The following is a 14,572-nucleotide window of genomic DNA, read 5'->3' as shown; positions in this document are numbered from 1 at the left end:
AGCTATTTGTTACAGTGCACTTAAAATTGATTGATTCATTATTTAGAATAGCACAAATATATACAGTACACCCACTTCAAAAAATGTACAACAAATGTTCAAATATACAGTGTATCCACCACAAAAAAGTAGTCTACATCACTGTGCATAGATTTACGTAGAATGCATTGTAGCCTGCATGCACATTTAAGGCCCCCTATTTCATACACTAATAATCTAGAAGTTTAACACGAACAAATGCAGAGAAAAGTCTAACCCTGTAATATTATAATTTAAAAAATACTCCTTCACCAACAACTAAATTCCTTTGACTGAGATGACCTGGACGGATGAGAATCTTCAAATAATCTGGAACAATTTCATAGTAGGATCTTGGGCAGTCTGTGACTGTGCATGACCAAATCTCTCTGTCATTATTAAATCACGAAAACAACGTATTTAGCCTGAAAGTAAATAATAACTTGTTAATAAAACATGATTTATTTTATCATAGTAACGTTTTGAGTGTTTGAGTTTATTTGGCTAATCTTCAGAGGCGGTGACATCACTGGGCCAGGTTCCTGACTTTTTTACGTGTTGCCAAGTTGCTTAAATAGGGAGTTATTTTATTTCCTCGTTTATTAATCACCCTAAGGTCCGCGGTGCCGTCCGAGCTCATACCAAAACCTGCCGTGCTGACACGTATGAAACGCACCGAGCGTTGGCTGATGTTAGACGTCCTTATGCCGGGGTGATTTAGTGGGGATCTGGCAACCGTGCCCAATCAAAGGCACTCTAGGGTGACCTGTAATGCCGCGCTAATTAAATAACTCCCGAGCTGATTAATTATCGGATCAATAAAGAGCCGGAATGGTTTATGGTTAGCTACTCGATTTATTAGGCCTCGCCTCGCCAACCAGGAGAAAATAAACGGCCGCGCGTATGGTGCTGGAAATCACACACACACACACACACACACACACACACACACACACACACACACACACACACACACACACACACACACACACACACACACACACACAGGCAAACCTGGTAAAAAAAACATACACGCACGCACAAATGCACACACACACACACACAGGCAAGCCTACATGCACTCATGCACATCACAAACACACGCACGCACGCGCGCACACACACACACACACACACACACACACACTTTGATTGGTTTATTATGATCTGTTCACAAGACCTAAGGTACTTTGAAGAGAAAGGCTCTGTATAATTCCAAAAACCATGTGCACAACCAACTAATTCAGATCTGTTCAATAAATGTATGCTGTTATCTTAAAAAATGCTTCTGTCCATCTGGATCTTTCTATTCATGAATCAACCCCATGTCTTGATTTCTGGTCAACACTGCCACCTTGTGGATCATTTAGGAACTCACCACAGTTCAAGTTGCTGCACCTTTTTTTAGACCAGTCAGGTCAGGTGGACGTGTTAAATATCTCCCTGTCGCCCCCTTGGGCCGCTGCTCATCTGATCACACAGGGCTAAATATGAAACCACTACGGCACATGACGTGCACCGCTGCGGCCAATCTAATCTCTTCAGCTCTCTACTGGAAACATGATGCACTCAAACCACAAGAAACAGACAGCGACAGCTGGATAGCTTGTAACAGGCATGTAAGCCCTGTATACTTTATTTGAATGAAAAATACATATTAAAACAACAAATTCCAGGTGTATTTAAAGACCATGCAAGGTCATGTAAATGAAAGAAAAACAGAGAGAAAGTCAGAAGGGGGCGTAGCACCAATTCCTGAGCCCTATGTACAAGCTTATCATATGAGCCAAACTCAAGTACACACCGTTGTCATGGGCCCTGTTTTATACTTTTATACTAGGGGCCCTGGTAACAGATCCCTTCCCCCACCAACCCACTATGACACCCCTGAACATTTAACATTCTAAAAGGAGTCCTTTAGCATTCTAAGAACTCCTTTGGCATTCTAGTACTCCTCAAACTCTTCGTCCTCCTCGAAGGAGTCGATGCCCACCTCCTCGTAGTCCTTCTCCAGGGCGGCCATGTCTTCTCTGGCCTCAGAGAACTCGCCCTCCTCCATGCCCTCTCCCACGTACCAGTGCACGAAGGCCCTCTTGGCATACATCAGGTCGAACTTGTGGTCCAGGCGAGCCCAGGCCTCGGCGATGGCGGTGGTGTTGCTCAACATGCACACGGCCCTCTGCACCTTGGCCAGGTCTCCACCGGGCACCACGGTTGGAGGCTGGTAGTTGATGCCAACCTTGAAGCCAGTGGGGCACCAGTCCACGAACTGGATGCTTCGCTTGGTCTTGATGGCAGCGATGGCAACATTGACGTCTTTTGGAACCACATCGCCTCTGTAGAGCAGACAGCAGGCCATGTACTTGCCGTGGCGAGGGTCACACTTCACCATCTGGTTTTGTGGCTCGAAGCAGGCGTTTGTAATTTCCGCCACGGAAAGCTGCTCGTGGTAGGCCTTCTCAGCAGAGATGACAGGAGCGTAGGTGGCCAGGGGGAAATGGATACGTGGGTAGGGCACCAAGTTGGTCTGGAACTCTGTCAGATCCACATTCAGGGCTCCGTCGAACCTCAGGGAGGCTGTGATGGAGGACACGATTTGGCTAATGAGCCTGTTGAGGTTGGTGTAGGATGGACGCTCGATGTCCAGGTTCCTTCTGCAGATGTCATAGATGGCTTCGTTGTCGACCATGAAGGCACAGTCGGAGTGCTCCAGGGTGGTGTGGGTGGTCAGGATGGAGTTGTACGGCTCCACCACTGCGGTGGACACTTGAGGTGCGGGGTAGATGGCAAACTCCAGCTTGGACTTCTTGCCGTAGTCTACCGACAGGCGCTCCATCAGCAGGGAGGTGAAACCAGAGCCGGTGCCTCCACCGAAGCTGTGGAAGACCAGGAAGCCTTGGAGGCCTGTGCAGCAGTCAGTCTGTTGATAGGAAAATACAATGACAGGAAGGGAAATGTTAGAAATAGCCAGGGCTTTAAATTAATACTTTTTCATCACCAGCCAAAATGGCTAGCAGATGTTAATCTTACTAGTCAAACACACACACTAAAGAGTGAAAATGGCTTGTAAGTTTTCTTTTATACCAGCCAAACTGAATTGTCACCAGCATTTTGTCAATAGGCAGGTGTTAATTTTAGAGTCCTGGAAATAGCAGAAGTGTCAAACCTTCAGTATGCATGTGAAATAGCTGAACTGAGACTGTTTTTTTCTGAGACTGTGTGTCTATTTCTGTCACTCTGTATCTTCCAAGAAGAAATTGACCATAAAGCCGACTTGACTCGACTTGAAAACTCTATAGTATTTGTTTCAATTGAGCTCATATTTGGTGAGTGTCTTGCCAATGATAAGTGTCTGTGAACCAGTCTGGCCACCATAGCCACACTAACGATAAATATGGAAATCATGACCTAGTTTTTCACTTACCAGTTTGCGGATGCGGTCGAGCACCTGGTCGATGACCTCTTTACCGATGGTGTAGTGCCCGCGGGCGTAGTTGTTGGCAGCATCCTCCTTGCCCGAGATGAGCTGTTCAGGGTGGAAGAGTTGGCGATAGGTGCCCGTCCTCACCTCATCTGAAGAGAACATAAATGACATACACTTTTACATTACAGAACATACAGTTACAATACATCTTGTTTTATTACACTACGCGTTTAATTACATTTTATTACATTACTGTACATCAGAGTGAGTACAGGCAGCATTCAGCCGACTGGCAAAATGGGACATTAAAAAAGCTTCTGATATACAGAGGAACAGACATTATCAAGGTCAAGGTCAAGGTCAAATCCATATTGCACAAACTTGATTGTAAATGGGGATTAGGTTAGGTACAGTAGTCATGGGAAATGAGAGTGTGTATATTCCCTTGACCTTGTGGTACTTCATCCGTTGAACTAAAAGACAGAACTGAGAGAATAGCCGACCATGCCTGCTGTGTGTAAGTGAAATGTTTTCAACAACACTTTTCTAATGTGCAATGACTGAGGGGAGGTGACTGACACACGCCACACAGCCAGGGGCATAGCGGCAAATTTTGGGCCCTTCAGTCAGTTTCAATGGACCCACCCCCCAGCCATATACAGGTTCTTAAAAAAAAAAAAATAGCATATTGTGAAAAAGTTCCTCATTTTCCATAATGTAATGATAAAAAAAATAAACTTTCATATATTTTAGATTCATTACACACCAACCAAATTATTTTAGGTCTTGTATTGTTTTAATACTGATGATTTTGCCATACATCTCATGAAAACCCCAAATTCCCATCTAAAAAAATTAGCATATCATGAAAATGTTCTGTAAACGAGCTAATTGACCTAATAATCTGAATCAACAAGTGAACTCTAAACACCTACAAAAGATTCCTGAAGCTTTTAAAAAACTCCAGCCTGGTTCATTGCTCCATTACTCCGACCTGAGTGCGTTTAACATTGAAGTCAATGGCAGTGTCATAAATGGGACTCTGTGTGGGCCCCCTATATACATGGGGCCCTGGTGACTCAGTCACAGTTTACCCCCCTGAACGACACCCTTGCACACAGCTGGCTTTGCAATAGCAGGTTTCTAGGCAGGTGAAACATAAATGGTTTGGGCAGAGATTTTTGTAAGGAAGAGGAGAATAGTCAGTCGTGTAAACGTCCATAGAAATTAACGGTGAAGATTCGTAACGCAAATATGGCGTCTACCCGCACATCTCCCGCCTTTCTGGTAACAAGAGCCAACTGCCTGCTGAGCTGCGTTACCATTGATCCAATCATTTGGCTGCATCGGCGCACGCGAAATGTTGCGCATGCTCAGTTGTGTAAAGCCGTTGCTCTCGTGCCGTTATGGAACTACTGCACCTGCGGTCTGTCAAAAAAAACATGGGAAAAGTGGCTTTCAAAGCTTTATTTTGACTCGTATGACACAACCAAGCAGTCTAGATTGATCAGTTTTTCACGGTGGCTTCAACCATATGGTTTTCACAACCGTTGGGTTCCCTCCCGTCCTGTACTCAGTTTCCCCATTCATTTTTCCCATTGACACTCAGATCTGGTCTCACTAATCGCGAAATAGCACCCCGAGGGCGTCAAGAAGATGGCGGCGGAGTGACGTAACTTATACAGGAAGAACTTTGGTTTGGGTTGTGGCGTCATGCCCTCTGGCATGTTCTAGGGGTTGAATACTATGCAGTTTGCAATGCACATGAGCTACAATGCATGACACACCTAAGACACTTGAGGAATGGAAGTGCATAATACACACAGTTGGAAAAGACGAAACTCCTTATATAACACAACAGATGGGAGGTGGTGGTGTAGATTAGATAAGCTACTATGTACACAGCAGTGCAAACAATAAAGTATGTGTATCTGAAACACTACCAATACTATATTTTGATCGTTTTAAAAGGTGGTTAATAGCAAATAAAGTGAACTAAATTATACACTGCAAACAGATACAGTAATACAAGGTTACTGAGAGCAAACTGAGAGTCAAAGACATTTTGCTTTTGCTGAGGCAAACTCAGTCAGGCAACTCGGCAACTCCAGAAGCTGTTCATGTCGTAATCTTGGTGATCTGAGTGTGTGAATAGCATTCCTGTCAGGACAAGAATGATACCTGAACCACCAGGCCATGACTGCCCCTTTAACAGGAATGGAGAGCATACTAGGGGCTTTGTAGGGCATTTGGTATCATTAGCCTTAGTCTCATTGCAGGGCCAGCCCCGGGCTGGCCCGGACAAAAGGGGGCTGACGGTGATCTCATCAAAAGGGGGCTAGGTGCTAAAGATGGCCGCCGGGCCAGGTTGTGGGGCTAAGGGCCGCTTTCCCTGGCCCGTCGAATTCGATGGGCCATCCGGGGCCATCAAGCACCGCCGAGGCTCGGAGGCGGGGTCAACCTCTGTGTAATAATGTGGCTGCATGGGGGACTTATCGCTAAATTCTGGGCAAATTATGGTTAAGCATTAGTTTGGGGTGTTTGGCTTTCTTATGGCATAATTTCATAAGATGCAACCTTGGCACTTCTGTTTGTGTTTTTAAAGTTATTTAGCCAACATAACTTTTTTGTTGTTATCAGGGCTTCATGGGCACCACTACACTTAAACTTGGGATGTCATAGCTAAGTCATGTCGGCTTTTTTCTGCTTTTAGCCGCCAACTCTTGTGCCATTATCGTGATTTGGCATGCTTTCCACTGGACACCAATAAAAAGTGTCTCACAAATACTCACACATGACGGCTTATTTAGCTTTTGCGCTATTATCGCCGAAGGTCTGGTAGGCTATATCGCACGTTTCAGACAGATCGCCAAACACAGTTTGAAATTTACACAAGGGCTTTAATGTCAAATGGATGGAAATAACATGAATGAATAGACAGGTGGCACGCCGCAACGAGGGGGTGTGTCGCTATGTCCGGGGCTCATAATTTTCTATAGCAACTGATGAAGGTGCTATCTCCGGGATTTGGTCTCCTTTCACATGGTAACTTATTCAATTACCTGCACATTCATGTCTCGCTATGTCCGGGGCTCATGCTTCTGTGCGCGATTGGGGGGATTAACTGGGCATGTTCGCACGTCTCCTTCTGTTCACTCTCAGTTGTCGAGCTGCTCGTATTTTCATGCGTCTTTGTCTTCTTAACATGCGCTGCGTCCCATACAGCTTCTGAATCGACAACTTTGCCATGTAATAAAACTGTTCTTGAAAGGCAAGCCATTTTCTTTGCAGTTCTTGTCGTCTTTGTCCGTAGGCTACGAGCCAAACGGCGACCTGCTCCAGCAGAGTTTGCTCAATTTTCTTCTCCTTCTTTGTCGTTGTTCTGTTGTTGTCCTGTGATTTGGGGCGAAAGTGGGCTGTGCCCGACTGACGTTTCACAAACAAGGCGTGTACCTGAATGTGCCTGGGGTCGGCTATGAGTCCGATCAGGCAAAAAATGGCCCGGGGCCGGCAGCTCCGAGCTGAAGCGCGGCTAATGAGACCAAGGCTATTGTGCAGAGTCATTTAGCTGGTAGTGGGCCCCATGCCTGTAAAGATGGATCGTACCTAGACGTACATGAGTTTACGTGTGTGTGTGTGTGTGTGTGTGTGTGTGTGTGTGTGTGTGTGTGTGTGTGTGTGTGTGTGTGTGTGTGTGTATGTGTGTGTATGTGTGTGTGTGTTTGTGTGTGTATATGGGTGTGCACGTGTGTGTGCATGTGTATGTGTGTGTGTATGTGCGTGTGTGAGTGTGCTTTGCTCTTACCGATGACTGTGGGCTCGAGGTCCACAAAGATGGCGCGGGGCACGTACTTGCCGGAGCCGGTCTCGCTGAAGAAGGTGGTGAAGGAGTCGTCGTGTCCGCCGCCGCCCGAGACGCGGGCGGGCATGGTGCCGTCCGGCTGGATGCCGTGCTCCAGGCAGTACAGCTCCCAGCAGGTGTTACCCATCTGGACACCAGCCTGGCCCACGTGGATGGAGATACACTCACGCTACAGAGAGAGAGAGAGAGAGAGAGGTGGGTGGGGAAGGGGACACGAAGAAAATAATTAATATTAGAGTTATGGAGAGAGGAGAGAGAGAGAGACACCATCTTAACACCGGCCTGGCCAACGTGGATGGAGATACACTCACGCTACAGAGAGAGAGGGGTGGGGAAGGGGACACGAAGAAAATAATTAATATTAGAGTTATGGAGAGAGGAGAGAGAGAGAGACACCATCTTAACACCGGCCTGGCCAACGTGGATGGAGATACACTCACGCTACAGAGAGAGAGGGGTGGGGAAGGGGGACACGAAGAAAGAGAAATAATTAATATTAGAGGTATGGAGAGAGTAGAGAGAGGGGGGGGTGGGTAGGGAAGGGGACACGAAGAAAGAGAAATAATTAATATTAGGGACATGGAGAGAGGAGAGAGAGAGGGGTGGGGAAGGGGGAGAGGGAGAGGGAGAAAACAGGAATGGGTTAATATTAGGGACATGGAGAGAGGAGAGAGAGAGAGAGAGAGAGAGAGAGACAGAGAGAGAGAGACAGAGAGAGAGAGACAGAGAGAGAGACACACACACAGAGAGAGAGAGAAAGAGAGAGAGAGAGAGAGAGAGAGAGAGAGAGAGAGAGAGAGAGACTGAGAGACTCTCTGCACATCCCAGCCTGGCCCACGTGGATGGAAATGCACTCACGATAAAGAGAGAAAGAGAGAGAGGGAGAGAAAACAACAATGGGTGAATATTTGGGGTATGGAGGGTGAAAGAAAGAAAGAAAGAGAGAGAGAGAGGGGGGGAGAGAGAGAGAAAGAGAGGAAGATGGAGAGGAGAGAGAGAGAGAGAGAGAGAGAGAGAGAGAGAGAGAGAGAGAGAGAGAGAGAGATACCATCTGCACACCCGCCTGGCCCATGGGGGATGGAGAAGAGAAATGGGTGAATATTGAAATATTTAAAATATTAAAAATAGCAGCCTTTATTTATTCATTGTTCACAACATTCATAACTTCTTCAGGTACTTTTAGAGAGAACAGAAATAGCCAAGTATGAGAGATGTGCCATGTTTCCATTCATAAGTCAGTGGGTGGGTTATTTAAAACCATCTTGCTCCTCCAGACAGACAACACACACAGAGACAGGGGCCGCTGCCTAGGACAGTGGTTTTCAAAGTGGGGTCCGGGGACCCCTGGGGGGCCGCGAGAGGATGCTAGGGGGGCCGCGGCAGGTTGGCAGGAGAAATATAGCAAAATAAAATGAGTAGCTTAATAAACTGAATTGCCCAAGTTAGCCAGAATGAGCCAAAAATAAGCTTAACTATCGCAGTGGAATCATTTTCTTCTTTACAATGTTTAAGTATTATGATTTCCATAGTACTCATGGGTTAGGGCAGTGTTTCTCAAACTTTTCGTGCCATTCCCCCCTTCAGAGGAAGGGTGTCTGTCTGCGCCCCCCTCGAGCAAAATGGTTACGAAAATACAAATAAATAGGCCTTCGTAAAGTTTATTACAGCCTAATATACACATATATGGCCTATGATGTTCTCTAAATATTAGTGAATAAATTAATGAATATATTGTGATTGTAAAGTGAATGTGTTGACTTAATGGCAAAGCAGAAAATTATTAAAAAAGAAAAACCTTCTGACTTCACGCGCCCCCCCTCCAATACCTCCGCGCCCCCCTGGGGGGGCTTCCACCCCACTTTGAGAAAAACAGGGTTAGAGGGAATGCACCAACTTTATCGAGTTGTGAAACCAAGTGCACAGCCCATGTTAGGGGGGGCCTTGGCTGAAATCTACCGGTATCTGGGGGGCCTTGTCATGGTAACGTTTGGGAACCACTGACATAGGACTCCCAGGCATCCAGACCCAGCTGTAGGCCAGATGCTGCCGCACATGCCCCTGCTTCGGCTTTTTGATTTGCACGGTTGCATGGGCATAGCAGCAAATTGTGGGCCCTATGTACAATGAACTCCAATGGACCCCACCCCCCCCAAACCGCCACATACGTATTTTCATAAATGGGACTGTGTGTGGGCCCCCTTATATACGTGGGCCCTGGTGACTGAGTCACACTTTAACAACCCTGCAGGGTTAGCGCTCTGCAAGTGTGGTAGAAATCCCGACAGGAATGCACACAATGCATGGGAGCCAGATGTTCTCTTCCGAGCGAGTGTATTTGACTGTTGTTCCAAAACATGATTAGGCTTTTGGGTAAACAAAACTTGTCAGGCAGCCGCAGAAGGATTCTGGTTCTAGAGTCAAAACAATAACCTGGGGGCCACGCGATGAAGCGTAGCATAGCAAATGATACTTCCTGGTCTCTGCCATAAGTCAGCAGTCTGATGAGACTAGGCCCCTGTTGAGCTATGGCTGCATATTATGAACAGGAAAAACCGGTCTCTGCAGACAAGGAAAAAAAAAACATTTCTACTACAGGAGATATCAACCACGTCTAATCAAATCCAATCTAATCTGACATAGGCCAAGCACATATTTTCTTTTGCTTCTACATTACAGCCATACTGTTTTGCTACATAGGCCCGCCCTACAGTAAAATTACTTTAACGTGTACGGTTGTGTGGGGTGTGTAATGCGGTGAGGTCATTATCATTTGAACGCTGTCTTGGAAAAACAATATGTAGGTAGGCCTACTAATTAAACATTAAATATTGACATGGGCCAGAGTAGACCTATGCCAGTTGCGTGTCCACTGAGTCTGTCAGTGTCAACATACTTGTCATCCTGCAGATTGTACTGTGAGTCTGCCCTATGACGTCTTGTTATCACTACTGTGTGTGTCATCTTAATATGGGACCTTGCCTCCTCCACTTGCCTCCTCCACTCGCTTCTCGTCATGATGACATCACTGACAACAGCATTATATTTCAATATCTTGCAAAAGCTCAATTGTAGAGTCTTTTTCTCGTTTGCAATTGTTATGGTGAATGAAAAACAGTCCCTCAAAAGTTGTTGTGGCTAGGCTGACAGCTGGGAAACTTAATCGTTTTCTCCACGGAGGAGGGGCCAGGAGGCGGGGCGAGGAGACAAGCGCAAGTGGAGGAGGCAAGGTCACATATTAAGATGCACTCTGTGTGTCTGTGTCATCCTTCCTGATGACTGCGGTCTGGTTCATCCAGTTACCGACGACAACGTACAGCACAGCACAGCTCTGTAAAGTTCCACTGCATTACGCCATCGTCCTCCCGCACTCCACCAACAATCACTTCACATCAGCGCCAGCGTCAGTGCTAGCGTGTCTGGGCAGGCTTGTGTGTCAGGTGCTTATAACCTGCATATGTCATCACCTTCAATTACCAACCTCCTCCATCCACCATTAGGCCCTGATGCCAGCATACACCACTGGTGCCCAAAACACAGAGCCTGGGGCCAAAAGACACTGACTGGCAGCCTGAAATCAGGGGAGCCTTAGTTTTTTAATGAAAATTTCTCTACTTATAAGTAGATAATGGAATGTATTGTAGTAATGGAAAGAGAGCATAACCTGCCAACTTAAGTTGTGATAGGCCACCGCTCATCTGTTTAGAAGGTGCAGGATTCAGTAGAAATTTCAGTATAAGAAGAAGACAATCCGCACACTTCAGGTCTATTTTTGTGCAAATAAGCTTTCCTTGACTTGCAAGCTTTCGGTCCTTAGACCTTCATCAGGCAGAATCCTGGAGTAATGGAAAGAGAGCATAACCTGCCAAGAAATCTCCACACACCCCTCTCTCTCTCTCTACTCACTCTCTCTCTCTCTCTCTCTCTCTCTCTCTCTCTCTCTCTGCACTCTCTCTATGGTTCTCTTGTTCTCGTTTACTCTTTTCGTTTTACTGTGTGTGTGTGTGTGTGTGTGTGTGTGTGTGTGTGTGTGTGTGTGTGTGTGTGTGTGTGTGTGTGTGTGTGTGTGTGTGTGTGTGTGTGTGTGTGTGTGTGTGCGCGTGTGTGCGCGTGCGTGCGTGTGCGTGCGTGCGCACATGCGCGCGCATGGGTATGCAATGCATGTGTGTGCATGCATGTTAAAAAAAACATTAAACTCCTGACCTATTTCCCACTGTTCTCTAATGCCACATGTATTCATGTATTGGGGTCAGTGCAATGGTGGGACAGTCCCAGCCCCAGCCCCAGCCCCAGCCCCAGCCCCAACCCCAGCCCCAGCCCCACACCCAGCACCAGCCCCAGCCCCAGCCCCAGCCACAGCCCCAGCCCCAGTCTTAGCCCCAGCGTCAATGTCTCAGTTACCCTAAACTTCAAGCATGTGCCTCTGACTGGCCGGCTTGTAATGTACCCGCTAGTCAGCAGGCTATTAATAGCATGGCAGAAAGCCCCCCCATTACCCATTAGCCCCTGCCCCACTGACACCAACCCTCAACTCCACCCCTTCTCACCCTCCTCATGTGTCAACAAGGCCCCAGATCGGCCCAGCCAGTTGGCTGGCTCAATCGTCTGGGCACTGGTCTACAACACCGGCGACCCGGGTTCAATTTCGGCCCGGGTCATTTGCTCAAACCATTCCCGTCTCTCTCTCCCCACTCGCTTCCTGTCACCCTCTAAAAAAACCTGCCATGTCACAAAAATAAAGGCTGAACGCCCCTAAAACATCTAAAAAAACAAGGCCCCATCAAGCGAGCTTGTGATGCAGGCCTACTGCAATTAGCACTGCTAAAAAGGAGGTCACTCCTCCACTTTATACTGGGGGCGTTCAGATTTCTACACAATATGAATCAGCTTTACTTCTGTTAGAACTGCACCGTAGCTGTCATCGTTTGTGTGAAAGGATTTGGATGTAAAAGAAGGTGCTGGATCGTGATCGGGGGATGGGATCCCTTTGAGCCCTCTCCTCTCCTCTGCTCTGCTCTCCTCTCCTCTCCTCTCCTCTCCTCTCCTCTCCTCTGCTCCTCTCCTCTGCTCCTCTCCTCTCCTCTCCTCTCCTCTCCTCTCCTCTCCTCTCCTCTCCTCTCCTCTCCTCTCCTCTCCTCTCCTCATGTGTCACCTACCCTACGGGCTCCAGAAGAGGAAAGCCCCAGACGCAGTACAGATATAAACTCTTGTATACTGGTAGAACTCTAGTCAACATAATGTATATCAGATAGCAACTCTTACTGGTAGCACTGTAGTCTACATAATGCAGTAGGGCTACTGCAGATAGGCCTAAACTCTTGGCCACTCTGTGCATGTCACTCTTCCAAGGTCTCAGTTAGCGAAATAGAAATTGCCCAACTCAGAATATTGCACAATATGATTCAGCTGCCAGTTCCGTTATTGTGCAATTGTATAATCCAGCAAAAAAGGGAAATGCGTTTGTAGCCCCTCAGTGCACTGAACTGTGACTACTAGACAGTGTGAAGTTTGCAAAGTCGTTGGCAGGCCTCCTAAAATGAACTGCCAGAAGTAGACAGGGCTCCTTGTAAAGTTGAACAATTTGATTGCTCTCCAAATTCTGATCCAAAGTCCAGCCATTCGTTTTGTTTTAAACTCAGGCCAAACGAAATCGAAAAAATGTAGGCTTTTTAACGTTTAGCTCAGAGTGAATAGAATGATACAAGGAGACCTGGGGCGTCACCAGGAGACACACCTTAATACTCCAGCCATTACGCACATGAACGTCAATAACCCGTGCATACAATGCTTTCTTCCTGATAGGCGGCAGCTGCTACATCCGTCACAAAAGACACTGAAATGTTGTGAAATGTTTCTGTGTTGAACCCTGCCCAGTCTATTTTAGCATTCATATTTTTAAAAGTTTTGAGACTTTTGCCTCAAAACAGCTTGGCACACAGTAGCGCGCGCTGGTTTGACAGCTCCTGTCAAATCGGGCGCAGCACAAGACTACACAAGTTCCAAAACAGTCATATAAAGGTGTTCATAGAGGATAATACAAAAACACACACACTTACCATTTTGCTCTCTGATTGTTCTTTGAAATATAAAAGTAGAAAAAAGTTTGTCTGTTTGAACTGTGGTGACAGTCTAGGTGAAACCTCTCACAGTGTCCGTCAAGGTGGTCTCCGTAAGAGAGTCGTGTAACACTGGTAGGCAAAAAAATCTATTTATAATCACCAGGGCGGGGCGATATGCGTGTCTGACATTCTGACTAGGTGCAGTGGTGACTGGGCGGTAAGGGCGGTTACCGACAGGGTTGTGTGAGCAGGTACTCTCTTCTGTGTGTGAAGTGCTGAAAATGTGCGTATGACGCACGCCCTGGTGGTTTTTCTGAATCCGCGTAACGTTTTGTGTTTGTACTTATGCGAAGTCCAACCAAGAATAAAACTTGTACTTATTATTGAATGGTAAACCTCTGCTTGGGAAAATACATCCATTAGATAAGGCAAGGCATGTGAAAACAACCCGTCGTTTCTGTGCGTAAATTGCCTCTCCATTAACCAGAATTGAGCTGTGGTTCCAACAAAGACGTGTGTAAACAAGTCTGCACAAGATCGAGACAGTTTAGCGAACGCTACTGTGCGCGCCGTTTACACAATCGCTCATGCTTATTACGCAATGGCAGGGCGTTTATGTCTGGCGCTGACTAGTCTCCGAGTCGAAACACTTCGGGATCTGACGGATCATGGCGCCATCTAGTGACAAAAGCATGTTAGACCTCATGAGATTGTTGTCTGGTGCAATGACATGGAATCACCTCTAAGAGGGGTATCAGCATAAAGGGTCAGCAAACTTGGAGGCAACAGATGAGCAATACAGTAAACATGTGGTCAGCACACCCCATGGTTTGACAAAAGCACCTTTACTCCAACTCGCTCCTCAGGTTAGGCCAGTTCAGTGAACCGCCCACCTGCCAGGAGCCCTAAACGGTGGGGTTCTTTGGGTAAAGTAAGAGGAGGCCAGACTGTGATTTTGATATTGATATTGATTTAAGTTGAGATGCTTAGCTGACCCACCACATATTGGAACAAATAAAAGCCGGGCATATATTTGCAAAAAAAAGGGTACAATTTGAATGAGTCTTTTAATTAAAAACGAAAACGTGTTTATTTATTGAAAAATGTTTCCGTCAAGTTTACTGAAAGAGACAGGTTCTCCCCTACAAAGAAAAAAAGGTTGTAACGGCATTGATGTTGAAAATGAGTTATCATGATTTTCATGTCCTGTTT

General features: G+C 46.5%; 1 protein-coding gene across 1 annotated transcript; it reads right to left on the bottom strand.

The window, feature by feature from the left end:
- Nucleotides 1-1,620: 1,620 nt before the first annotated feature.
- On the bottom strand, nucleotides 1,621-13,500 carry LOC134460659 (tubulin alpha chain-like). Its single transcript, XM_063213019.1, has 4 exons — nucleotides 13,358-13,500; nucleotides 7,248-7,473; nucleotides 3,443-3,591; nucleotides 1,621-2,938 (listed from the first exon to the last, which is right to left on the bottom strand). Exons 1-4 carry the CDS (start codon nucleotides 13,358-13,360, stop codon nucleotides 1,964-1,966), a joined length of 1,353 nt encoding a protein of 450 aa, XP_063069089.1. The 5' UTR covers nucleotides 13,361-13,500; the 3' UTR covers nucleotides 1,621-1,963.
- Between the last annotated feature and the right edge of the window lie 1,072 nt (nucleotides 13,501-14,572).

Source organism: Engraulis encrasicolus, chromosome 13 (genome assembly GCF_034702125.1).
Source record: "Engraulis encrasicolus isolate BLACKSEA-1 chromosome 13, IST_EnEncr_1.0, whole genome shotgun sequence".
NCBI lineage: Eukaryota > Metazoa > Chordata > Actinopteri > Clupeiformes > Engraulidae > Engraulis > Engraulis encrasicolus.
Note: the sequence above shows the minus strand (reverse complement) of the source record. Positions and strands in the feature narration are given on the sequence as shown.

Bases quoted from the DNA above. Each gene is read 5' to 3' on its own strand.
- LOC134460659 (XM_063213019.1), bottom strand. The intron at 3,592-7,247 runs GTAAGAGCAAAG...TGTTCTCTTCAG, and splicing joins CCTCGAGCCCACAGTCATCG to ATGAGGTGAGGACGGGCACC. The intron at 2,939-3,442 runs GTAAGTGAAAAA...TCCTATCAACAG, and splicing joins TCGACCGCATCCGCAAACTG to ACTGACTGCTGCACAGGCCT.